Source organism: Mobula birostris, chromosome 4 (assembly GCF_030028105.1).
Source record: "Mobula birostris isolate sMobBir1 chromosome 4, sMobBir1.hap1, whole genome shotgun sequence".
Taxonomy (NCBI): Eukaryota; Metazoa; Chordata; class Chondrichthyes; order Myliobatiformes; family Myliobatidae; genus Mobula; species Mobula birostris.
This window is the reverse complement of record NC_092373.1, coordinates 41,508,393-41,533,767: the sequence shown is the minus strand read 5'-3', so window position 1 is coordinate 41,533,767 and position 25,375 is coordinate 41,508,393. Positions and strand designations below refer to the sequence as shown.

Here is a 25,375-nt window from a genome sequence, read left to right as displayed (position 1 = left end):
AACAGAAATTATGACTAAATGCAGTTCATTTAATTAGTGCAAGAATCAATACATCACATTTGCACCACTTTCATCATAATTTTGTCTAATTGTCTTCAAAAGGATATTGGTGTTTTATAGAGGTTTCAAAGAAACGTGATAAGAATACGTAAACAATGAAGAGAAGCTCAAAAAGCTGACCCCCTTTGCTAATGGTTACTAAAAGTTTCATAAACAAGCATGATGGAGTTTGAACACATCCAATTTCTATTTATCACAGACCTAGTGGATGTAAATACAAAATAGGAAATCTCGCTTTTTATATGAAATATTAAATTGTGAAGCTTGTCAAAAGCAGTTAATTATATGGTAATTGACTACCTTGAAAGGAAATGGTTGAACATCTGGCTTGGATCAGGACTGAGATTGCAGCACTAAATAGAGAATTAGCTGAGGAAACATTCTATCTGCCTATAATGTTAAAACCCTGTATGTTTCACTTGTCAAAACTGAATTTTCCAGATTGTAAAGACAGATGTAATATAGGGTGTTGCTAAACTAACCACCAAATCAACACATGCAAGGTTTCTTTTAAAAGAAAATAACATGTGCGTTACTTTTCACATTACATTAGTGGGGCAGTCAATACAAATTGTGCTTTGTTTTGTGGAAGGAATACATTTAAAGGATAAATTAACCATTTCCAGACATTGTTGTTAAGATTATAAAGTTCAGGTTTCCTGCTGCTGGTCTCTTGACAAAATACACAAGAATTGACTGAGCCATGATTTAGCATAATTGCCATAGCCCTGCCCTCCAGCTTCAGTCTCTTTAGAGTGCAAAATCAGGGGTGTTAATCAATTGCACTTTCCTTAGACCAAAGAAGAGGCTTTTCTTCAATAACATTCAAGCATGTCCAATATTATTCATTTGCCTCCACATCAAATATCGAATTTGAACTTCATTTTGTATTCAGCCTTCCCTTTAACATTTCATAGATTATATATTCAGTTCACAATCTGTAGGTCATTGCATAAGGAGTGTGCAAGACATGTGTAGACGGGTTAAGCCAGCAGCAAATGTTTACCAGCGGCAACGCAGGGAAATCTAGTACCAGCTTGTGGTTTAGCAATCGGAGCATCGCTGATGTAGAATGAAGATGGGGAGGAATTTATTATCTCAGAGGGTCATGAATCTACGAAGCACAACCCAAAAGCAGTGGAGATAGCGCCACTGTGGGCAAGGAAGACAGGTAGATCAAGAAGGGAACTGAGGGTTATGAGGTGATCTTACCGGTTGGAGGACCAGACTCTAGAAGATAAATGTTTTACTCTCACGTTTTTTTCTTCTGTTGTCAATTACGTTTTACAAGAATACAAGCTATAGAGCATTAGAATCAAATATAGCAGACCCGTGTAGATCACAGCAATTCTGATGCTCATGAGGGTCTATTCTAGCTTCTCCCTACTTCTCCATTACATGTTGTCCTTCAACTATAGGTACAACCTCCACACTCCATTCCACCTCACCTGCATCATAACTTATCAATAGGGTGTCTGGTATCCAGCATGAACAGAGATTCCCACCTACTAAACAGTGGAAAGACTGAGTTAGCAACAACATCTCCTCCACACTCACCATCAGCACAGGTGCACCACAGGCTGCATGCACAGCCCCCTGTTCTACTCACGCTATACTTAACAGTGTGCAGCTAAGTACAGCTCATATTTGAGTTTGTTGATGACAGCACTGTCACTAGCCAAATCAAAGGTGGTGACATGAATCAGTACATGGGAAGCAGATTGAAGGTCTGGTTGAAGGATGTCACAGTAACAACATCTCACCAGACATCAGCAAAACCAAAGAGATTATTGACTACAAGAGGAAGAAGCCAGAGGTTCTTGAGCCTCATAATGGGAATGGAGGCAGAGAGGGTCAGCATATCAGAGGATCTGTCCTAGAATCAGCACCTGTCATCACAAAGAAGGCATGATAGAGGCTCTACTTTCTCAAAAGTTTGCATAAATTTGACATGTCACCAAAGACTGACTAACTTCTGTAGATGTGCAGTGGAGAGTATCCTAACTTGTTGCATTAGTATGGAAATACCAGTCCCCAGCAATGGAAAAGGTTACAGAAAGTGGTGGACATCCCAGCCCACTACAGGTAAAGTTCTCCCCACCACTGAATACATTTACACGGAGTGCCGCTTCCAGAAAGCAGCATCCATCATCAGAGAACGTACTTCCCCCATACTTCTCACCACTAATTCTACAATCTACAGACTCTTTGCAATTAATGTTCAAAACATGACTTTTTATTCTCGCAGTTTGCCTTCAATTGGTGCCGCAGTAGCATAGCAGTTAGCGCAACACTATTACAGCTCAGGGCGTTGGAAGCCAGTGTTCAATTCCTACGTCATCTGTAAGGAGTCCATACAACCAGCCCATGAAACGCATGGGTTTCCTCCGGGTGCTCCGGTTTCCTCCCACAGTCCAAAGTCGTACCAGTTAGTAGGCTAATTGGTCATTGTAAATTGTCCTGTGATTAGGCTAGGCTAAAATCAGGGGTTGCTGGGCAGCATGGCTCAGAGAGCTGGAAGGGACTATTCAGCCCTGTATCCTTAAATAAATCAAATAAAAATGCACTTTGGTTTGTCAGTCTTCATCTGTTTATGTACAGTTTTTCATCAATTCTATTGTATTTATTTTCCCCTGTACATGCCTGAAAGAAAATGAATCTCAAGGTCATATATCGCAACTTATATGCACCTTGATAATAAATTTACACTGAACTTCGATTATGTTCAATCCCCACGGCAAGGTCAGCTCCCTGGCCCTTGTTCCAAGGATAAACAAGACAGTTTACAAATTTGGCATCATATTTGTGCTTACAATCAGATATCCACACAACTATCAATGATGTATATCTCCAGCTGGTTAGCAGCATTATAACGTTACCTCTGACTTTTCATGCTAGTAAGGAACATCTCCTACTGGAAAGGATATGAATGGTTAAATACTAGGATTTCTGAAATTCAGTGCTCATATATTCAAGATACAGCAGTGGAATATAATGCTAATATCTTCGGAAGAGAAAAAAGGATTTGGTATCTTCAAGAGGTGAGAACAGAAATGGGTAGCAAATATCTGCATGTGCAACCAATAACTTAGCCAAAATAAATTATAAAATAACACATTTTAAAATTCTAATCTGAATCCTAAATCCGATTTTATATTTTACTTTAATTGTATAAAACTTCTGAAACTTAATTCCAGGCAAATAACTGGTCAAGTGAGAATAAGCTCCTAACATACGACAGCTATCAATTTATTAAGATAGGAAAAGACACTTACAAAGCAGGAAAAACTCCACCAAACAAAACATTACTTTCTCCAATCAATTTCATCCAAACCGTTTTAAGATATTTTCAATTCCTTCGTTACAAAGGTCTTCCAGTTACAACACAGCATTTCCACAGTAACAAGAAATTATGAAGCAATGCTCCCTGTGATTACACCAACATCACAAGAAACATTAAATACTCATGGCTTCAGCAAATTAGCTTGGCTTTCACTTTGATGCACAAACTAACTGGGAGAGTAAGATCATTACTTGAAAGGCAATGCTGTTAAATCTAATCTTGTAGAACACAAGTTTTTATTGCAGTAGCATATGTGATGGCTCCACATTGTGTAAAAGGCCCCCTAGTGGTTATTCCACAAATGGCAGAACAGTTTTTTTTGTACAAAATATTTCTTCTCTGCTCCGTGTAATTATTTATTTATTTGTTTGTTTGTTTATTGAGATACAGGTCAGAATAGGCTATTCCAGCCCTTTCAGCCATGCCACCTAGCAACCCCAGATTTAACCCGAGCTTAATTATGGGACAACTTACAATGACCAATTAACCTAGCAATTGGTAGGTCTTTGGTATGCTGTGAAAGGAAACTGGAGCACCTGGTGAAAAACTCACCAGGTCACAGGAAGAATTCCTTACAAGCAATGGTGGGAATTAAACCTGGGTCACTGGTACTGTAAACCACTAGGCTACTATGTCATTGTCCACTAACTATAATTGTTGTCGTTCCTTTCCCCGCCTTGTGGCACATTGGGTAAAAACCTTGCCATTTCATTAGCTCTTTTTGTCTGTTTTTTTTTAATGAGGCCGACGTTCAATCCAGCACAGATGGAAAGTGTGCAAGGAGGATTCGAACCCAGGACCACTCGTCTCGCAGTCCAGTGTGAATGCCACTACACCACCAGCCGGCAGCTATAGAAGTCATGGGTAAATGTACTGCCCAAGGTGAAACCAGACAACACAACTATCTGACTTCAGCTGGGACAACAGGAGACACTGCAAAATTGGATCCTGCTGCAGGGCCAGCCAAGTAGTAAGAAAGATCCACAAATATTTAGTAGTAAAGGACTACTGAAGGACCCAGCAGTTAAGTTTCAGGTGAAATGAAACCATCAGCAGCATACTATGATCCAGTAGTCTGCTGGTACTCAGGATCCAAATTCATACACACATGCAAGTCTGAGCCCATAAAATTATGATCTAGCAGAAGTCAGTGGCTTCATAGGACAAAAAATTTTTATTAACAAAAAAAAAGCTGACTGGATGTTGTGATAACCTTAACACTTGCACTTGCATTTTCTTCATTATCACCATCCAACTGCAATTCCACTAACTTCTTGATAGTGTGTTGAGTAAAAATTAACTACTTTTAAAAGAAAAGGTTTAAAATATGTTTATAGGGGAGCAGCTGGTGGCGCAATGACATCAGCGCTGGACCCGGGAGCGGAGGTTCCCGGGTTCGAAACTAGTCAGGTCCGCCCCCCGAGTACGCTTTCCAGCCGTGCCGGGTTGAGTGTCGAGATCGCAACTCGACCTCATAAAATAAAGGGAAAACTACTGCGAAAATGTCTGTGTGAGGAGTGGCGCGCCACACGGTCTCTCTCTCTCTCTCTCGCTCTCTCGCCTTGTAAAAGCCATGAAAAAGACATCATCACGGACGCACGCATGCACACGCAGATGCACGCGCCAAAAAAAATGTTTATTGGTGCAAAAATTACTTTAAAATATGGTATTTCCAACAAAAGGCCACTGAGGGAAAGTATGCAGTTCTTTCTAAAGTTGTTCTGGTTATGAAACAATTAGATTCTGATTGCTTAGTAATTGTAGGGGAAACAAATTACAACAATACATAGATGATTATTTATGCAATCCACTATTACTTAACATATTTGTTGCTTGTTTATTCAGTGGTTCATCTGCAAATTTCAATGCCATTAGTCCCAGAGGATCTGTTCTGCACACTGCTGTTGAATCCCCTAGGCATTCATTATGTGTGAAATCTCATGCAATACTATATTGGAGACATGTGATTCAGTTAATTACTGTGCTCAGGTAGCTTCCATGATACAGTATATTGTAACTTTGCATTGTGCACAGCTGAGTTCCTATGAGATTTTCATCCTCCTTTAACCATTATTGCACTGATACATCCCAGGATTTCACTAAAGCATGAATAATTTTAAGTATTGACAGCTGGCAGACTACAAGTGTCTACAAATATAAAATGTTGAAGCATTAAAACTCAAAACAAATTATGAAACATCTTCTTTATAGTCATCTCTGGGCTTTTCTAATTTTTAAGATGCTCTGTATTAATATTAGAAGTTGATATTTTCTGTTCGCCACCAATCTATATTGTTGGCCCCACGGTAGTGTGGCAGTTAGTGCAATGTTATTACAATGTCCTGGGGTTCGGAGTTCAATTCTGGAGCCATTCCATAAGGAGTCCTCCCCGCGGAACACATGAGTTTTCCCCGGGTGCTCAGGTTTTCTCCCACGGTCCAAAGGCGTACGAGGTAGGTTAATTGGTCTTTGTAAATTGCCTGTGTTAGGGTTAATCGGAATTTGTCGGGGGTTACTGGGGTGGTATGGCTCAAAAGGACCAGAAGGGCCTACATTGTGCCATGTCACTAATAAAGAAACAACAAAATTTGAAATCTGATATTCATGAGCATTTCAACAGAACCACATGCACTTTGAATTGCTGGAGTGATTATCTGCTTGCTACAGAAGATATTGATCACTTCAACAAAATTCAAACCGATCAATGCAGCTAAACAGAACCTTTCACTCAGCTTACTGCTGTCATAAGAATGGTGTACAAATTACTCTATATATTTTGGGAAAGAGATGAAAACAAGAGGACAGGGGTTGAGTTATATTAGTTCCACTAGAATATTTATCTAATGAAATTGGACTTGGTAAATTTCAACATGTTTTTTCAAACCACTTGTTGATGTCTTCATTATGATACTTTATATTTTCCTGAAATCCACAAAGAAATTACACAATATAATACAAAGCATGGTTAAATGAAATAAGTGGTGTTTCACATTTGATTTTTGGGCTGAAGATTAAAGGTGAAAAAATAATTATATTTAAATCCAAAACCAAATTTGTTTCCCAAAACTAGAGTTCCCAAAACAGGAAGGCATCTATGCAACTTATCTTCTGATTTTGACAGTAAATGCAGGAACAGCAGCAGGCGTTTCATTAGAAGAGCAGGTAGAACAAACACAATCACTTCCACATTCACAGGTCAGCAAGATAGGTTGATGAAGCAGACTGTTTGCCCATAAAAGTAATGAAAATTCATCTTGTTCTATAACAGGCGAATAATCACTCCAACAATTCAAAGTCCACGTGGTGATTATTCACAGTCCTATTGATATTATGCAGTTCACTCAACAGAAGAAGCAAAAAACACCTACGTCATTTACAAATCCAGTATTTATTCTGCTGTAATAATAGCCTTCAACGTGAAGATAAAATTTCCAATGTTTCCATACAATCCCTAGTTATCAAGTCAACAACAAAATTAGTCACTTTTGCTTGAATAAAAGCCACCAAAAGGGCTGGTACACACAACATTTTGTTTTAATTTTACAGATAGAACAAAGGGGAACTATGAAGCTATCAGGCAGGAACTTAGAAACATAAATTGGAAACAGATGTTCTCAGGGAAATGTACCGAAGAAATGTGGCAAATGTTCAGGGGATGTTTGCGTGGGGTTCTGAGCAGGTACGTTCCAATGAGACAGGGAAAGGGTGGTAGGGTACAAGATCCATGGTGCACAAAGGCTGTTGTAAATCTAGTCAAGAAGAAAAGAAGAGCTTACGAAAGGTTCAAAAAACAAGGTAATGATATGAGGCTAGAAGATTATAAGGCAAGCAGGAAAGAGCTTAAGAATGAAATCAGGAGAGCCAGAAGGAGCCATGAGAAGGCCTTGGCGGACAGGATTAAGGAAAACTCCAAGGCATTCTACAAGTATGTGAAGAGCAAGAAGATAAGACGTGAGAAAATAGGACCAATCAAGTGTGACAATGGAAAAGTGTGTATGGAACTGGAGGAAATAGCAGAGGTACTTAATGAATACTTAGCTTCAGTATTCACTATGGAAAAGGATCTTGGCGATTGTAGGGATGATTTGCAGTGGACTGAAAAGCTTGAGAATGTAGATATTAAGAAAGAGGATGTGCTGAAGCTTTTGGAAAGCATCAAGTTGGATACATCACCAGGACCGGACGAGATGTACCCCAGGCTACTGTGGGAAGTGAGGGAGGAGATTGCTGAGCCTCTGGCAATGATCTTTGCATCATCAATGAGGATGGGAGAGGTTCCAGAGGATTGGAGGGCTGCGGATATTGTTCCCTTATTCGAGAAAGGGAGTAGGGATAGCCCAGGAAATTATAGGCCAGTGAGTCTTACTTCAGTAGTTGGTAAGTTGTTGGAGAAGATCCTGAGAGGCAGGATTTATGAACATTTGGAGAGACATAATATGATTCGGAATAGTCAGCAAGGCTTTGTCAAAGGAAGGTCATGCCTTACGAGCCTGATTGAATTTTTTGAGGATGTGACTAAGGACATTGATGAAGGTAGAGCCGTATTTATAGTGTGTATAGATTTTAGGAAGGCATTTGATAAGGTATCCCATGCAAGGCTTATTGAGAAAGTAAGGAGGCATGAGATCCAAGGGGATATTGCTTTGTGGATCCAGAACTGGCTTGCCCACAGAAAGCAGAGTGGTTGTAGACGGGTCATATTCTGCATGGAGGCCAGTGACCAGCGATGTGCCTCAGGGATCTGTTCTGGAACCCCTACTCTTTGTGATTTTTATAAATTACCTGGACGAGGAAGTGGAGGGATGGGTTAGTAAATTTGCTGATGACAGAAAGGTCAGGGGTATTGTGGATAATGTGGAAGGCTGTCAGAGGTTACAATGGGACATTGATAAGATGCAAAACTGGGCTGAGAAGTGGCAGATGGAGTTCAACCCAGATAAGTGTGAGGTGGTTCATTTTGATAGGTCAAATATGATGGCAGAATATTGTATTAATGGTAAGACTCTTGGCAGTGTGGAGGATCAGAGGGATCTTGGGGTCCGAGTCCATAGGACACTCAAAGCTGCTGTGTAGGTTGACTCTGTGGTTAAGAAGCCATACGGTGCATTGGCCTTCATCAGTACTTGGAGTACTGTACTCAATTCTGGTCGCCTCACTACAGGAAGGATGTGGAAGCCATAGAAAGGGTGCCGAGGAGATTTACAAGGATGTTGCCTGGATTGGGGAGCATGCCTTATGAGAATAGGTTGAGTGAACTCGGCCTTTTCTCCTTGGAGCAACAGAGGACGAGAGGTGACTTGATAGAGGTGTACAAGATGATGAGAGGCATTGATCATGTGGATAGTCAGAGGGTTTTCCACAGGGCTGAAATGGCTAGCATGAGAGGGCATAGTTTTAAGGTGCTTAGAAGTAGATTATAGATCAGATGTCAGGGGTAAGTTTTTTACGCAGAGAGGTGCGAGTGCGTGGAGTGGGCTGCCGACGGTGGTGGTGGAGGTGGAAACAATAGGGTCTTTTAAGAGACTCTTGGGTGGCTATGTGGACCTTAGAAAAATAGAGGGCTATGGTAAAGCCTAGGTTGTTCTAAGGTAGGGACATGCTCGGCACAGCTTTGTGAGCTGCAGGGCCTTTATTGTGCTGTATGTTTTCTATTTCTATTTCCATAAAGTGGCCCAAAAAAACTATCAAAATGATGGCAAGTCTAAGTGCCTTTTTCATGTCCAAATTCTGCAGGAAATACAGGTACAAACATAAGCTGATTAAACTGAAACATTGAAATGTTTGTTCAAGATGCATCACCTGGCAGCCTGCCTCACAAAGGCATCATCTAGCTCCTGTCTACAGTTACAAGTACAAAGAATAGTGTCAGTCCCTGCACCTGCACAATAAATATGAAGTAAATTCATCACAAGAAATAGTTTTGAGGCTAATTACATGGTTTTGCCATTCAAACTCTTTGGCCATGAGGTCTCACCTCTTCAAGTTTTAATAGAATTGAGTGCTTATTTTTTTTAAATTTAAAACAAAACAAAATTAACTTTCAATTCTCTTCCTAACTCGAAGTTGATAAGTGAATTCACTGTTTTTTAAACTTAGATTTCCCAGTTCAGACCTGTGCTGCACAATCATTCCATTTTATTGAACATAGAACATAGAATAGTACAGCACAGTACAGGCCCTTCGGCCCACAATGTTGTGCCGACCCTTAAACCCTGCCTCCCATATAAGCCCCCACCTTAGATTCCTCCATATACCTGTCTAGCAGTCTCTTAAACTTCACTAGTGTATCTGCCTCCACCACTGACTCAGCCAGTGCATTCCACGCACCAACCACTCTCTGAGTGAAAAACCTTCCTCTAATATTCCCCTTGAACTTCCCACCCCTTACCTTAAAGCCATGTCCTCTTGTATTGAGCAGTGGTGCCCTGGGGAAGAGGCGCTGACTATCCACTCTATCTATTATTATCTTGTACACCTCTATCATGTCTCCTCTCATCCTCCTTCTCTCCAAAGAGTAAAGCCCTAGCTCCCTTAATCTCTGATCATAATGCATACTTTCTAAACCAGGCAGCATCCTGGTAAATCTCCTCTGTACCCTTTCCAATGCTTCCACATCCTTCCTATAGTGAGGTGACCAGAACTGGACACAGTACTCCCAAGTGTGGCCTAACCAGAGTTTTACAGAGCTGCATCATTACATTGTGACTCTTAAACTCTATCCCTCGACTTATGAAAGCTAACACCCCATAAGCTTTCTTAACTACCCTATCCACCTGTGAGGCAACTTTCAGGGATCTGTGGACATGTACCCCGAGATCCTTCTGCTCCTCCACGCTACCAAGTATCCTGCCATTTACTTTGTACTCTGCCTTGGAGTTTCTCCTTCCAAAGTGTACCACCTCACACTTCTCCGGATTGAACTCCATCTGCCACTTCTCAGCCCACTTCTGCAACCTATCAATGTCTCTCTGCAATCTTTGACAATCCTCTACAGTATCTACAACACCACCAACCTTTGTGTCATCTGCAAACTTGCCAACCCACCCTTCTACCCCCACATCCAGGTCGTTAATAAAAATCACGAAAAGTAGTGGTCCCAGAACAGATCCTTGTGGGACACCACTAGTCACAATCCTCCAATCTGAATGTACTCCCTCCACCACCACCCTCTTCCTTCTGCAAGCAAGCCAATTCTGAATCCACCTGGCCAAACTTCCCTGGATCCCATGCCTTCTAACTTTCTGAATAAGCCTACCGTGTGGAACCTTGTCAAATGCCTTACTGAAATCCATATAGATCACATCCACTGCACTACCCTCATCTATATGCCTGGTCACCTCCTCAAAGAACTCTATCAGGCTTGGTAGACACGATCTGCCCTTCACAAAGCCATGCTGACTGTCGCTGATCAGACCATGATTCTCTAAATGCCTATAGATCCTATCTCTAAGAAGCTTTTCCAACAGCTTTCCCACCACAGACGTAAGGCTCACTGGTCTATAATTACCCGGACTATCCCTACTACCTTTTTTGAACAAGGGAACAACATTCGCCTCCCTCCAATCCTCCGGTACCATTCCCGTGGGCAACGAGGACATAAAGATCCTAGCCAGAGGCTCAGCAATCGCTTCTATCGCCTCGTGGAGCAGCCGGGGGAATATTCCGTCAGGCCCCGGGGACTTATCTGTCCTGATGTATTTTAACAACTCCAACACCTCCTCTCCCTTAATATCAGCATGCTCCAGAACATCAACCTCACTCATATTGTCCTCACCATCATCAAGTTCCCTCTCATTGGTGAATACCGAAGAGAAGTATTCATTGAGGACTTCACTGACTTCCACAGCCTCCAGGCACATCTTCCTACCTTTATCTCTAATCGGTCCTACCTTCACTCCTGTCATCCTTTTTTTCTTCACATAATTGAAGAATGCCTTGGGGTTTTCCTTTACCCTACTCGCCAAAGCCTTCTCATGTCCCCTTCTTGCTCTTCTCAGCCCCTTCTTAAGCTCCTTTCTTGCTTCCCTATATTCCTCAATAGACCCATCTGATCCTTGCTTCCTAAACCTCATGTATGCTGCCTTCTTCCTCCTGACTAGATTTTCCACCTCACTTGTCACCCATGGTTCCTTCACCCTACCATTCTTTATCTTCCTCACCGGGACAAATTTATCCCTAACATCCCGCAAGAGATCTCTAAACATCGACCACATGTCCATAGTACATTTCCCTGCAAAAACATCATCCCAATTCACACCCGCAAGTTCTAGCCTTATAGCCTCATAATTTGCCTTTCCCCAATTAAAAATTTTCCTGTCCTCTTTGATTCTATCCTTTTCCATGATAATTATAAAGGCCAGGGAGCGGTGGTCACTGTCCCCCAGATGCTCACCCACTGAGAGATCTGTGACCTGACCCGGTTCATTACCTAGTACTAGATCTAGTATGGCATTCCCCCTGGTCGGCCTGTCCACATATTGTAACAGGAATCCATCCTGGACACACTTAACAAATTCTGCCCCATCTAAACCCTTGGAACTAATCAGGTGCCAATCAATATTAGGGAAGTTAAAGTCACCCATGATAACAACCCTGTTATTTTTGCACCTTTCCAAAATCGGCCTCCCAATCTCCTCCTCTGTATCTCTGCTCCTACCAGGGGGGCCTATAGAATACCCCCAGTAGAGTAACTGCTCCCTTCCTGTTCCTGACTTCCACCCATATTGACTCAAAAGAGGATCCTGCTACATTACCCACCTTTTCTGTAGCTGTAATAGTATCCCTGACCAGTAATACCACCCCTCCTCCCCTTTTTCCTCCCTCGCTATCCCTTTTAAAGCACTGAAATCCAGGAATATTGAGAATCCATTCCTGCCCTGGTGCCAGCCAAGTCTCTGTAATGGCCACTACATCATAATTCCATGTATGTATCCAAGCTCTCAGTTCATCACCTTTGTTCCTGATGCTTCTTGCATTGAGGTACACACATTTCAGCCCTTCTACCTTACTGTCTTTACACTGTTTATTCTGCTTCTCTTTCCTCAAAGCCTCTCTGTATGTTAGATCTGGCTTTAATCCATGCACTTCTTTCACTGCTCTATCGCTCTGGGTCCCATCCCCCTCGCAAATTAGTTTAAACCCTCCTGAACCATGCTAGCAAACCTACCTGCAAGGATATTGCTTCCCCTCGAGTTCAGGCGCAAGCCATCCAATCTGTACAGGTCCCACCTTCCCCTGAAGAGATCCCAATGATCTAAAAATCTAAAACCCTGCTCCCTGCACCAACTCCTCAGCCACGCATTCAACTCCCATTTCCTCCAATTCTTACCATTTCTGTCACGTAGCACTGGCAGCAATCCTGAGAACGTCACCCTTGAGGTCCTGTTCTTCAGCCTTCTGCCTAATTCCTGAAACTCACACTTCAGGACCTCATCCCTCTTCCTGCCTATGTCGTTGGTCCCAACATGTATCACGACTTCTGGTTGCTTTCCCTCTCGTACCAGGATGTCGTGCACCCGGTCAGAGACATCCCGGACCCTGGCACCCGGGAGGCAACAAACCATGCGGGTGTCCTTCTCACGTCCACAAAATCTCCTGTCTGCTCCCCTGACTATAGAGTCTCCAATGACGACAGCTCTCCTCTTCTCCGTCCCACCCTTCTGCACCACAGGGTCAGACTCAGTGCCAGAGGCCCTGCCACCGTGGCTCACACCTGGTCGGTCGTCCCCGCCAACAGTATCCAGGATGGTAAACTTATTATTCAGGGGAACGGCTACAGGGGTGCTCTGCACTACCTGTCTGCTCACCTTCGCTTTCCCCCCTCTGACTGTCACCCAACAACCTGCTTCCGACAGCCTAGGTGTGACTAGCTCTCATCTATGACTGCCTCATTCTCCCTTATCAGTCGAAGGTCATCCAGCTGCTGCTCCAGATTCCTCACACGGTCTTCCAGATCGCCCAGCCGTATGCACTTCTGACAGATGTGACTCTGCGGGAGAGAGGAGTTCCCCCAAGACTGCCACAGCTCACATGAGAGACACATCACCATCTCAGGAGACATCGTAAAAACTAACTGCGAGCTAGCTTGTCCTCCGCCTCTTCTCGTCGAAGCCTCTCGAGTCAAAGCCTCAAAGCTCCACTCTTTCACTGGCCCACTCACACTCTGGTTAATGAAATATACAAGTCCTTGCCCTGATCACTCAGATCCCAGATGCTCCATAACAGATGAAGTGTTATTTCCAACTTCTACTTTTAGCAATTTTAAGCTGCTTTTGAAATATTTGATGCATTGTCATAATAAAAACAGAGGCTTCAAAATGAGACTGGATTGCATATAACTTCTTTGATCAATACAGAGTCTGACGGAATTTCATGAAATATGGGGAATGCAGTACAGAATAAAATAATATTATACAGCCTAACAATTGTGTTAAAATAGAATATATAAAGTATATTTATTGAGTGCATTACCAAAAAACGTTTATAAACTTGGTAAGAAAAATTATAGTCAAATACCAAGCATCTAAACATAAACTACATAAGAAAAGTTACTTTGCACAGTAATAAAAACTTTAGATAGTGGAAGTGTGCATCAAATATGCAGTAAGTGTTCTTCCATCCATAAACATTGATGTCACAGTAGATAATGAAATACTGCGCTGTGGGACTCTTTTGTAAAACATCCAAAATGTTTGGAACCCACATTGTTAAACTAAAACGAAATTTGCTTTTGCATTTTACGAGAATAAGTCTTAAAATAATGCATCGGGGGGAGTGGGAGATTACTAGAGCAGTATTTAATTAGTTATATCAATGTATCAGTTTTGGATGGATAAACATGTACTCACAGGCTGTACACCTACCAGGACACTCATATCCCTACAAACACACGAATTGAGGGCACGAGTACGCCACTCGGCCCTTTGTACCGCTCTGTCATTCAGTGCAATCATGGCTGATCTGATAGTAATCTTACCCCGCACTGCTGTCTAACCATAGAAATTCTTCACTCCTCTGATTCTCAAGCAAGCATCTACCTCTGCTTCAAACTTTTCAGAGACTCTGCTTCCATTACCCTTTGAGGAAGAGAGCTTCAGTGATTCTCAGCTTAGTGGGAGGCCAAGTTACATCTCATCACTTTCTAAAATGGGTGATCCCTTATTTTAAAACAGAGACCCCTGATTTTAGAAAACATCCTCTTTTTATACCATAAGGGCCTCAAAGAATCTTGTTTATTTCAATAAAGCCCCCCTCCAGAGATTACAGTTCTAGCCTGTCCAAACTTTCCAAATAAGACAACCCACTCATTCCGGGAATCATACCTGTAAATCTTTTCCTAAATGCTTCCCATGCATGAAGATCCTTCCTTAAATAAAGAGACCAGTACTGTACACAGAACTCCAGTTGTGGTCTCACCAATGTCCTTACCTGAACCATAACTTTGCTACTTCTGTATTCAATTCATGTCACAATAAACAATGTTGTTCTGTTATCTTTGCTAACTGCTTTTGCCTGCATACCAGCTTTTATCAAATCATGCACTAAGACACTCAGGTCCCTCTGCAATCACTTGTTATTTAGAAAATATAATTTCTTATAATTTTTCTGAAGGAGGCAATTCAGATTTTCTTACATTGTACTTCATTTGTCCTCTCACATAAGCTATCTATATTCTTTTGTAGCCTCCTTATACCTCCTTCACACTGTATGCTCCAACCCATCTCTGTAAATTTAGCAATCATACCTTCAGTGCCTACACCCATATTATTAATATAAATTATAAGAAGTAGAGGTCCCAATACTGACCTCTGTGGGCCACAACTCATTATGTCTTACCAACCAGAAAAAAAAAGATCAATTTATGCCTGCTCTTCACGTCCTGTTAGCAAGTCAATCTTTTATCCAGGCCCCTACATCATGAATTTATTTTCCACAGTTGACAGGTTTATCAAATCACTTGCAGAAATTTCAATGCATGCTCCTTATTCACAGCATATATTTCTTCTTCAAGAACTCCAATAAATTGGGCAAATGTGACTTTCCTTTCACAATGCCATGTCAACTTTGCCTGTTTACTCTGAATTTTTCCAAGTGCGTTGTCTAACAACCGAAAAATACTCACTGGTCTGTTGTTTCCTGCCTTCAATCTGCCTTCATTTTTAGGTAAAGGAATACATTTTCCAATTTCCAACTTAACGGAACCTACCCAAAATCTAGGGAATCGACAATAATTAAAGCCAAAGAATAAACTATTCAGTAGTCATTTCCTTTAAAACCTTGAAATGAAGTCAGTTAGGGCCCAGCAACTTCAGAGACCAGGAATTTGTTCAGTACCACTCCCCTCATCAGTGTAGTGTTCCTGACTTCCCTCTTCCCTTTTACATTTAATTCACAGCTGGTTTCAGGAAGGTACTTGTATACTCAGTAATGTAGCCTGGTGAAAAATGCTTGTTTAATTCATCAGACATCTCCTAGTTTTCCATTAATACACTGACAGAACCACGCTTGCCATGTCAGCTCTTCTTTGTTTAATATCTATAGATGTGCAACTAAAGGCCACAACAAATATATTTGGAAAGAATGAAATGCAAAGTTTCCCTATGAAATCAATAGTAAAACACCATTACTGTTAACAGCTTTACAAAACCTGTTAATGACAGTCTATCATGAACTGTTGCATGACACTTAACCCACACTCAAATATCTCAATTTATTCATCCAATGTTGTTTCTCTCCACGCCGTGGCAATTTTTTTTTGTCATTTCTTTAGCATTTGTCTGGTTTTTATGAGGCTGAGTTGTTAGCTCAATGCTCAACCCAGCACAGATGCAACATGTGCAGGAAGCTGGCCAGATTCAAACCCGGGACCCCTCACCTTGAAGTCTGATGCAGATACCACTGCACCAGCAGCGGCTTATTCAAGTGTACGGCTACCTAATAATTACCTCAGAAGTACTCTTGTTCAATCTATATTATACTTTTTGAAGCTACATACACATTTTTCACCATAACAGGTAAAAGTTTGATTCATTTAATTCAAGTCTGTTAACTAAGCTCAAATACAGGACAGAATATGCTAAAAATATTCTACAGTCAGACAACATGTGCAGACAGTAAATGTTTCGGTCTGATAACCTATCAGGCCTTGGAAAAGCTAGGAAATATGCATGTGTTAAGCCCCAGAGAAGGTGAGAGTTGAGTGTGGAAAGAGGGGTGCAGAGGGCAAACATGAAGTTTGTAAAAGGGTGTAGACTGAGAAATCAAATGATGCATGTGGTGGTGGTACTGTATGAGAGGGGAACACTTGATAATCATGGTCCATCGGACTGGAGAAAATGTAAACAGAAGATAGGTTGGTAAAGAAAGAATACATTCTGCTTAACGTTCAGGGCAATGAATATAAAACTCAGGAAGTCGCGTTGCAGCTGTACAAAAGCTTTAAGGTGGGGGAGGAGATAAAAGATGTGCAAAGCAAGTATATTTTTACAGAGAGGCTGCTAAATGTCTGGAACATATTGCCAGGGGAGGTGATGGAATCAGATGATTTAAGAGGCATTAAGATAAACACATGAATGGGCAAGGAACAGAGGGAAAAGGATCAAGTGCAGGCAAATGGATTAGTTCAGATTGGCATTATGACCAGTTCAGATATGGTGGGCCAAACGGCCAATTCCTGTTCTGTACTCTTCAATGTTCAAATTCTACATCTGTGGTAAATAATGCCAGGTGAACATGGTTGAGAAGGGTCCCAAAGAGTACAGAATGATCGAGAGGAGAAAAATGTATCTAGTGGTGATATCTGAGTAAAAAGAGTGTAGCAGAGTCCATTGAATAAAGTTGGTGGATGGAAGTGAGGTTATAGGGAAAATTATCCTTCCTCTGATTGAGATAAGATGGACTGAAAACTGACATGAGGGAAATGGAAAAGAACCAAATGAGAATCCAGTCAATCAAGGTAAAGAGCAGGCCTTCTAAAGATGTCTCAACAGCATGGACAAAGAAATTGTCTTCATTATATACTCATGTATGTTAGGGAGAATAGAAAGTGCTCATAAACAAAGAAAGTTAGGAGGCATTTGCAAGATACTGCAGGAGTCTGTGGACTTGAATTTAGTCATTAAACTCTCCACAAGATAGATATGATAAGTCAAGAAAAGGAAAGAAGGAATTAGAGATAGATCATGTGAAAGTGGCAGGAAAATTTTACAAGCTCTGTATGGCAACGGGAAACATTGTCAATACTGTCATGAGTGTACCAAGAAAAAGGGGTGAGGGAGGAACACTGAGTAGGACCAAGAAGAGCAACAATAGCGCTGGAGGAGTCAACAGGTCAGGGAACATCTATGGCGGGAAATAGAGATTCAACCTTTTGTGTTGTGATGCTTCTTCTGGCCTGTTAGACATAACTCCAGCAATCCAGATGAAGATAAAGCAATAACTTTAGGAATCAATGGCCTGATGTTCCGTGGTAGGACCATAGTACATCGAGGAAGATATGATGAGGTGTCAGAGTGCTGGATTCAGCAGGTACAACACCATTACCTCAATATAGGGGTATAGGGGTTAGCCCTCAGTGAGTGACATGCCACAAGTTCATGGGGGGTGGGGTTTTAGGTTTCAGTGAGTTAGAGCAGTGGAGAAACTTCTTTTGATACAGTGATGATTGATCGGCTTCCAGCTTTCATACTGAACCAAAGGTTTTGTTATCCTTGTTGCCAATACCCACTCATCTCTCCCTTCCACATGGTCTATCTCTGACTTTCTGTTCCCCTTCTCAAATTCTCTTTCTCAAGCATAGCGTTTAGCACAACATTATTACAGCACAAGCAAGCCAGGTTCAAGGAGTTAGCGTGGCTTCCCCATGACCATATGGTCTCCTGAAGCTGTGCTGGTCTCCCCCACATTCCCAAGGCATAGGGGTGAGTAAGATGACTGGTCACATGGTGTAACTGGGCAGCATGGGCTCGTTCAGCTAGAAGGGCCATTTACTGTGCTAAATCTTTTCATTCTAGTTTAAAAATACCTAAATCAATCTCAGTGAATAGTGATCCATATTCATTACAAGCCCAGAAACATCTATCTTGATTCCATCTCCTCTCACCCTTTTCCCATAAAGACTCAATCCATTCTTCCAGTTTCTCTGGCTCTCTCATCTCTGCTCTGATGGCACCTTCCACACAAGCTCTCAGGAGATGCCTTCTTTGACCTTAACCATCATAACTGACAGAACTCTCAACTGCAATTGTTCCAGTTCCTGCACCTCTGATCTCACTGCCCTTTCCTCCCACCCAGAGCAAGGGATGGGTTCCTCTTGTCTTCAGCCTCCACCCCACCAGCCTCTGCATTGAGCATTGATATACAGAGGAATCTTGGAGAGCGTCCAGAGCCCCCTGAAAGTGTCATTGCAAGTAGATAGGGTGGTAAAGAAATGATACAACATACTGCCTTCATCAGTTGAGGCGATGAGTATAAAAGTCAACGAGTCCTGTTGTAACTGTGTAAAATTTTAGTTAGACCTCATTTGGAGCGCTGACCTGATCTTCACATTTTGGGAAGGATGTGGAACCTTTGGACAGAGTGTAGAGAGGATCACCAGGATGTTACCCAGACTACAGACTATTAGGAAAGGTTGGACAAACTGGGACTGGTTTCTCTGGAGCATCGAACGCTGAGGGGTGACCTGATACAAGTATATAAAGTTCTGAGAGGCGCAGAAAGGATAGAATAGGGTCTGTTTCCCTCGGTGTGGGTTTAAGATGAGAGGAGAGAGTTTAAAGAAGATTCATGAGGCATTTTTACGCAAAGAGTGGCAGGTGCCTGGAACTCACCGGCAGGGAAAGTAGTGAAAATAGATATTTTAGAGGCACTTGGACAGGCACACGGGTGGGCAGGAAAAAGAAGGAAATACATCAAGTGCCGGCAAGTGGGATTAATGACCACAGAGATCATGAGCCATGGGTTCCTGTGCTGTGCTGTACTGGTCGATGTTCATTCAACTGAGCGCCCGCCGCAATTTCTGCTTGCTTCAGTATGAAGCTATAACCAGACTTACTTTCCCTCCCCTCTTCATTGAGAACCTCTCTGGTTCACACTTACAACCGCAGAAGAAGCAGCAACCCCGTTTCACCACTTCCCTTCTCCCAGAAACCCAAACATTCCTTCCAGGTGATTGACTCCAATGTATTACGCTGCCTTCAGTGCTCACTGTGTGGTGCACTTTACCATGCGTTGGTGACTACTTTGCATAACACATTTGCTCCGTCTGTAGAAATGATCAAATTTCCGGTTGCCAGAAATTTTAGTTCTCCCTCCTTCTCACCCTTTGACATCTCTATGTTTCCGTCTCTCACCGAGTTCTAAAAAGCCCAACGCAAGCTTGAAGGAAAGCTCACCTTCTGACTGAACATCTTACAGCCTTCAAGACTCCAATAACAATCTCAGATAGTCAGCTTTTTCTGCTTTGTATCAGAACTAGTCAGTCCTGATTTTAAATCTTTCATCAATCTGAACGATTAATATTCTCTCCACAGATCCTACTTCGCCTGCTGATAATTAGCCCTTTTCCTTTACAACAGATACTGTTTTGTATGTTGCGTCCAATTTTTTTTCTGTTTCGCCTCTGTTTGCGTTTGTTTTGTTTTACTGATAGCTCTGCCGGACAGACCAGATTTGCTAAACCAGCTTCAGCAAGTTCTCTCAGCCTCACAGGTGTCCCTCTGTTTGTCTGGGTCTCCACCCTATCGCTGACCTTCCATCTCTTCGCCCCCTCCCCTTCTCCGTAGCTTAAAACATTTGATTTCTCATTTTTCCAGCTCCAATGAAAGTCAAACATCGACCGTTTTACTCTCACAAACGCTGCCTAGTTCTTTGTTCCCGCTTCTTGTTATCCGTCCGGTGTAAACTGCTCAGAGAATTCCATTAAAATGAAGTCTGTAACTCCATTCAAATAAAACATCTTCATCAAAATCACTCAAATGCACAAATCCCAACATTCGTCTAACTAGGTTCCACATCAACATGAAAGTTTACTTAAATGAAAGATTTATACCTGTAATAGATGCAGGTGCATATATTTCAAAAACATCTCACCTAGTTTCCTACCGATACTTAAATATTTGCTGTCACTGTGCAAACATTGATAAAGAGCAGTTTAAAATTGATCCCCCTGTTCTGCAGTCATGCCTTGAGTTATACTTTGGTTCTATCAACACACATCCAAATGGAACGGAGCAGTACCTCGGCAGTTTCCGGGCTGTCGATTGATGTCTGGTGTGCCAGCCTTCGCACCAGAGAGGTCGTAGTATTTCCCAGCGGAAAGAGAGCTGCGGCCGACTTGACTTCCTTCCACTCCACGCGTAAGGTAGTATCGACTGCCACTGTGAAAGAGAAAGCAACACTCCATTCATCCAGCACATTGGATAAATACTAGCTTTAGCCACGACAAAATACACAACTAACTGCTTGGCAAAACTGACAGCTACGAGTCGACTTTAACGCGCTAGGATTAATTATGAGCGAGCCCGTTCCACATTCTAGCTTTCGGAAAACAGATTTCATAGAACTTTATCAATCCTTTCGATGCAATACCTTGTAAACTAACCGGCCGTGCATGAATCAATGTTTATGTATCCCAGAGCGAACGCGGTTATCACAGCACCTCCTACAGCTCTGTGTGCGCACGTCGCTGCTGCAGCCCCGCTGATTCGCTCTCTCCAGAACACAATAGCATGCTGACATTCAGGGAAGATTAGCACAACATTGGGACACGGCAGTGCACGTTGCCAAGGAAACGCATCGATTTGCAATTTTGCTTGCAACTCCTACGCAGGCAATGCATAAAGGAAGCAAAGGGCGCAGCAAGCAATCTCAACGTGCAGGAGCTGGGTGCTTAAAGTAATACCTAATTGGAATCTTGACAAAGATGTCTCTACAATCTGCGCGTTATGTTCAGAATTACATCGTAATATTTGACAATCAGCCGCGGCTGGACGGTTATCCCAGACAGTCTGAAGCTATCAATGCGATTGCGTTGATATTATTTGTCCTAACTGGTCATTCAGAAGGAAGCCAGCGACGGTGGCGGCAATGTGCCTTCTGTTAATGCCATGGGGGCCAATAATTACGGTCGAATAAATACAGATTTTATTATTAAATATATTTTACTACTTGCAGCTTGAAATCAAATCTGTCTCTAACGTAGGATGTAGTCGGTAAATTATTTAGTCTGTGGCCGAAATACACAACGCGGATAAGCCTCCCATTCTTGTTAAAGCGTTAGAAAAGCTACCGCTGACAAAACCCGTGACAGTACATAAGTATGCGTTGTTCAATTAAATATACTGTATTGGATTGCAATCCAAAGATTATGCCAGCGATACTATTTAGATTGTTCAATATTCCATGAGCCTGAATTTAACAAATAAATTAGTAAGATTGTTGCCTCCGTTTTTGAAATCATTTCCCCGTATTTACAGTACAGTATATATAACTATTCTTTCAAATGACATCATTAAAGCAGGTTTTCGTTGCGAGCTGGAATGAGTATAAAGAATGTTTGCTCACGAAACAATGTTTGGAATAATCTATCGAACCAGGTCAGGGACAAATAGTGGATTCACTCCACATGCAATTAACTTCAATAAAAGCAGAATTTAAGTGAATAACCACTGGCGCCTTTTCAGGTCTGTTTTGTTTTAATGTATCTTAAACTGTTCCAGTTAGCAAATTGAACAGGGCAACAACACGCGTCCAATCCGAATCCTGGGGGATCTCCAAGAGATAACCCAGCACCAAGAGGTGACTCGAGCATAACTTGTCCACGGAATCAGATCTTACCCACCCTTTCCATCTCAAACTGGTTATTAATCTCAGTGTTCCTGCTCTAATTGTTTGTTTCATAACCATACTTGGTCGTGAAGGTTATGTGCTGTAACTGGGAGGCTAGCCTAGCCTGTAATGCAAACTTGTGCATTGAAGCAGTTCGCGAGTTAGCTCAACAAGTAGTTTAATCTCAGATTGTTTTTATACTTAAGGACGAAGGTCTAACTTGGTTTTGTTCGGTTAGGGATCATCAATCTGCCAGGCCTCACAGAGGGGACCCACTAACCTTTACTCAGGCAGATGAAAATCAGGAACTAACGCCAAGGTTTACAGGGAGACGTGAAAACCAGCAGATGGTTAGACCCTTGCAGGACGCGAGTTTTCAATTCATTTCAAGGCAGGTCGTTTTTACTTCAGGGCATGAAGGGATACGGGTGAAGGGAGGAAACTGGGGCTGAGAGGAAAATTGGATCAGCCATGATGAAATAGCAGAGCAGACTGGACCAAATAGCCTAATTCAGCTCCTATATCCTATGGTCTTACTAACCAAAATGAGTGGCGGAAAAGGTAACAGTGTGAAAGAACTGAAGATGGGTATTTAATGGTATAACGAAAGAAACGAGCGCCAGATCCTTCGGTACATTCGAATCGCCGGAGAAACTGAAACTCAGTACGACTGCTGTTAAATCAGCCCCACGGGCCACCTGAAACCCCAAGTCTAGCGAACTGAAATCACAGGATCTAGGCGAGATATATGCTCATTAAATCATCTTGCTGATATAATATCTCTCTAGACTTCCATCCACTCTCTGCAGTCTTGATGTTTAAAACTTCATTGAGCACAACAGGCAACTGATAGGAAATATTCTTCCGGGATATAGTTGCAATGCTTATTAATCAGACAGCAGCTGAAAAAGCGATGGGAACGATGTTATGTCTCTGGTGAGACTCGGGAAGCTGCTTTCATGATAACGTATTCCTTATCCAAATAAATTATTGACGTTCCTTGGGGAGAAAATAAGCCGTTTATCACTGCTCCCAAACTCTTTATCATTAAACGGGAATTGTGCGTGAGGACAGTCTGAAACTCCCGGTGTTTGTTGATTATCCTACAACAGTAATGGTCAAGACACGTGCGCATCAAAAATATGTCAAACTGGTTTAAATGTCAAATTTAAAATGAAAAGGGATTGCTCTGATAAGGACTGCTCGTGGTCTACGCACTGGACATGTGCCTGTCTCAACAGTCCTTGAATGATGTGGTGAAATGTATTGATCGTGTTGTGGCATCGATGAAGCAAGATTGATTCGCGTTGAGGCCGCGGCTCATCTTCGCAGCGGTTGGGGCTCTCTCGATCTGATGAGCCCATCGCTTCCCACTAACGTGGAGGCGCCGCGGGCGGTGCCGGGAGGATACTCACCGCGGATCATTTGTCAGTCGCCGTACATTTCTGTACCGCGTAGATCAGGCAGATGTGCGGCGAATGAGAAATATCAATGGGAGAATCAACGGCTCCAGCAGGGCCACGCCCAAGGGAAAGATGTCGCCAGCTGTGGCCGCCACCTATTCTATTCTTGCTATTTCTTCTACCAATGCTGCGAATCAGCGTGTGCAAAGTTAATTAAACACTCGTATAATAAACACGCATGTAATTCTGGCGCCTGTGCTGGTTACAGAGTCTATAGTACAAAGTCCAAAAATGACTCCTTGCTGGTGCCATCGGTTTTGAAGTAGTAAATGAAAATAAAATGTGGGCGTGTGAGGTGCACTGTATCTGTTCATCTCATCCTAAATTGTGGCCCGCTTCTCTGAAAGATAACTGGTCGTTTAACTTGGATTTCAAACCGCTCTCTTTCAGCACACTGAGACCTGTTTCCAATCATTTTCTCTCGCTTGCTGCCAAACTCTCCAGTCTGAGTTCCAAAGTAAAACGGAGAGTGACACTGCATTTGCAGCGAGTGAAATTCTGCTGCTTGCTTCGTTCGAAAATCAGAGTCGATACGATACTAAATCGGCAGATTTCAAAATTGGAACGGGAGGACTAGGGCGACATCGAAATAGAAACAGATCGTTCGATTTCGAAAGGAATGTTACAAGATGACTTTTAAAATAAAGGCAATTAATGTCCATTCGCATAGAACATCTTCGGGGCTCATAAATAAACATGCTTCTGAGTGTAATTGGTACTGGAAAATTATGATCGGGTATTGAATGGCTGTGTGGCTCCATCTGAGTTATTTTGCCGTATACAATAAGATAATTACTCCCTCTGACTAAGTGACAAGAATCTGCGTGTAGAAAGAGCCCCCTGGCAGAAATGGGCTGCGGTGGCCCACTGAAGGTGTGGGGTGATGCACGCTTTACGGTCCAAACCTCGCTTCATTGCTCGCTCTCAACGCCAATCCCAACAGCCTACAACCATTTGCTTACGATTAGAGGCCGTGCAATTGAACTCTGCGCAGCCCAGAGCACAATAAGAAAGCAAAGCTTCTTACCAATAGTTGTTTTGGAGCCAATACAGCCCATAATCGGCGCTTTTAGATGAAAAATTAACCCTTGTTCCAGACTGGGAACATTTCCACAGTACCTCGTGGAAATTAACTCGCCCGATCTGAACGATTAAGCCTCCGTAGCAATGAAATCGCGGCGCTGAAGTCTTTCAAACGCGCCGATGAATACCTAGATGAGTTTGCCTCCAGCTTGGGTTGATGGGCTCGGCTCCCTTGGGCTCTCGTTCGTGGACATTCACCTTAGCACGTCACACGGGCGGGTTTGTGTGGGGTGCGGCGGACTGTAAGGGAGCCCTGGCTGCTGGTGTGATCTTTTATGGACGGTGGATGGGCGGGGGTGCCGCTGTTCACTCGTTCTTCTGCATCTCGTCGTTAGAGGACAAAGCGGCGGCTGATGGTCCCTGCCGGCGGTCTGCGGGAAGTACAAAAGCCCACGCAGCATCCAGCGAGAGCGCGTAACCAACGGTGCCGTCCCGGCCAACATTTCATATTGAAATAATAAAAGGATATTTATTATCTATTTAATATGCTTTGTCTTGCATTGGATAAGTAAAATGGCTGATAAATCTCTCCAGTTCAAGGAATGCATGGAAAAACTCAAGCAAGCTTGCCCACAGTGAAAAATTGAGGAAACTACTTTCA

At 42.5% G+C, this 25,375-nt stretch overlaps 1 protein-coding gene across 4 annotated transcripts in view; it reads right to left on the bottom strand.

Annotated features, from left to right (window-relative positions):
- LOC140196296 (protein FAM131A-like) overlaps positions 1 to 25,033 on the bottom strand; it is an 82,640-nt gene extending 57,607 nt beyond the window's left edge. The window contains exons 1-2 of one of the 4 annotated variants that reach the window (XM_072255250.1): positions 24,719 to 25,033; positions 20,639 to 20,778 (exon numbers count right to left, since the gene is read on the bottom strand). In XM_072255250.1, the coding sequence (XP_072111351.1) occupies positions 20,639 to 20,778; positions 24,719 to 24,749 (171 nt within the window). In that variant the 5' untranslated portion in view covers positions 24,750 to 25,033. Of the gene's footprint in view, positions 1 to 20,638; positions 20,779 to 20,877; positions 20,969 to 20,989; positions 21,081 to 24,718 lie in introns of those variants that run through there. The other 3 variants (XM_072255252.1, XM_072255251.1, XM_072255249.1) reach the window with 3 other exon arrangements.
- Between the last annotated feature and the right edge of the window lie 342 nt (positions 25,034 to 25,375).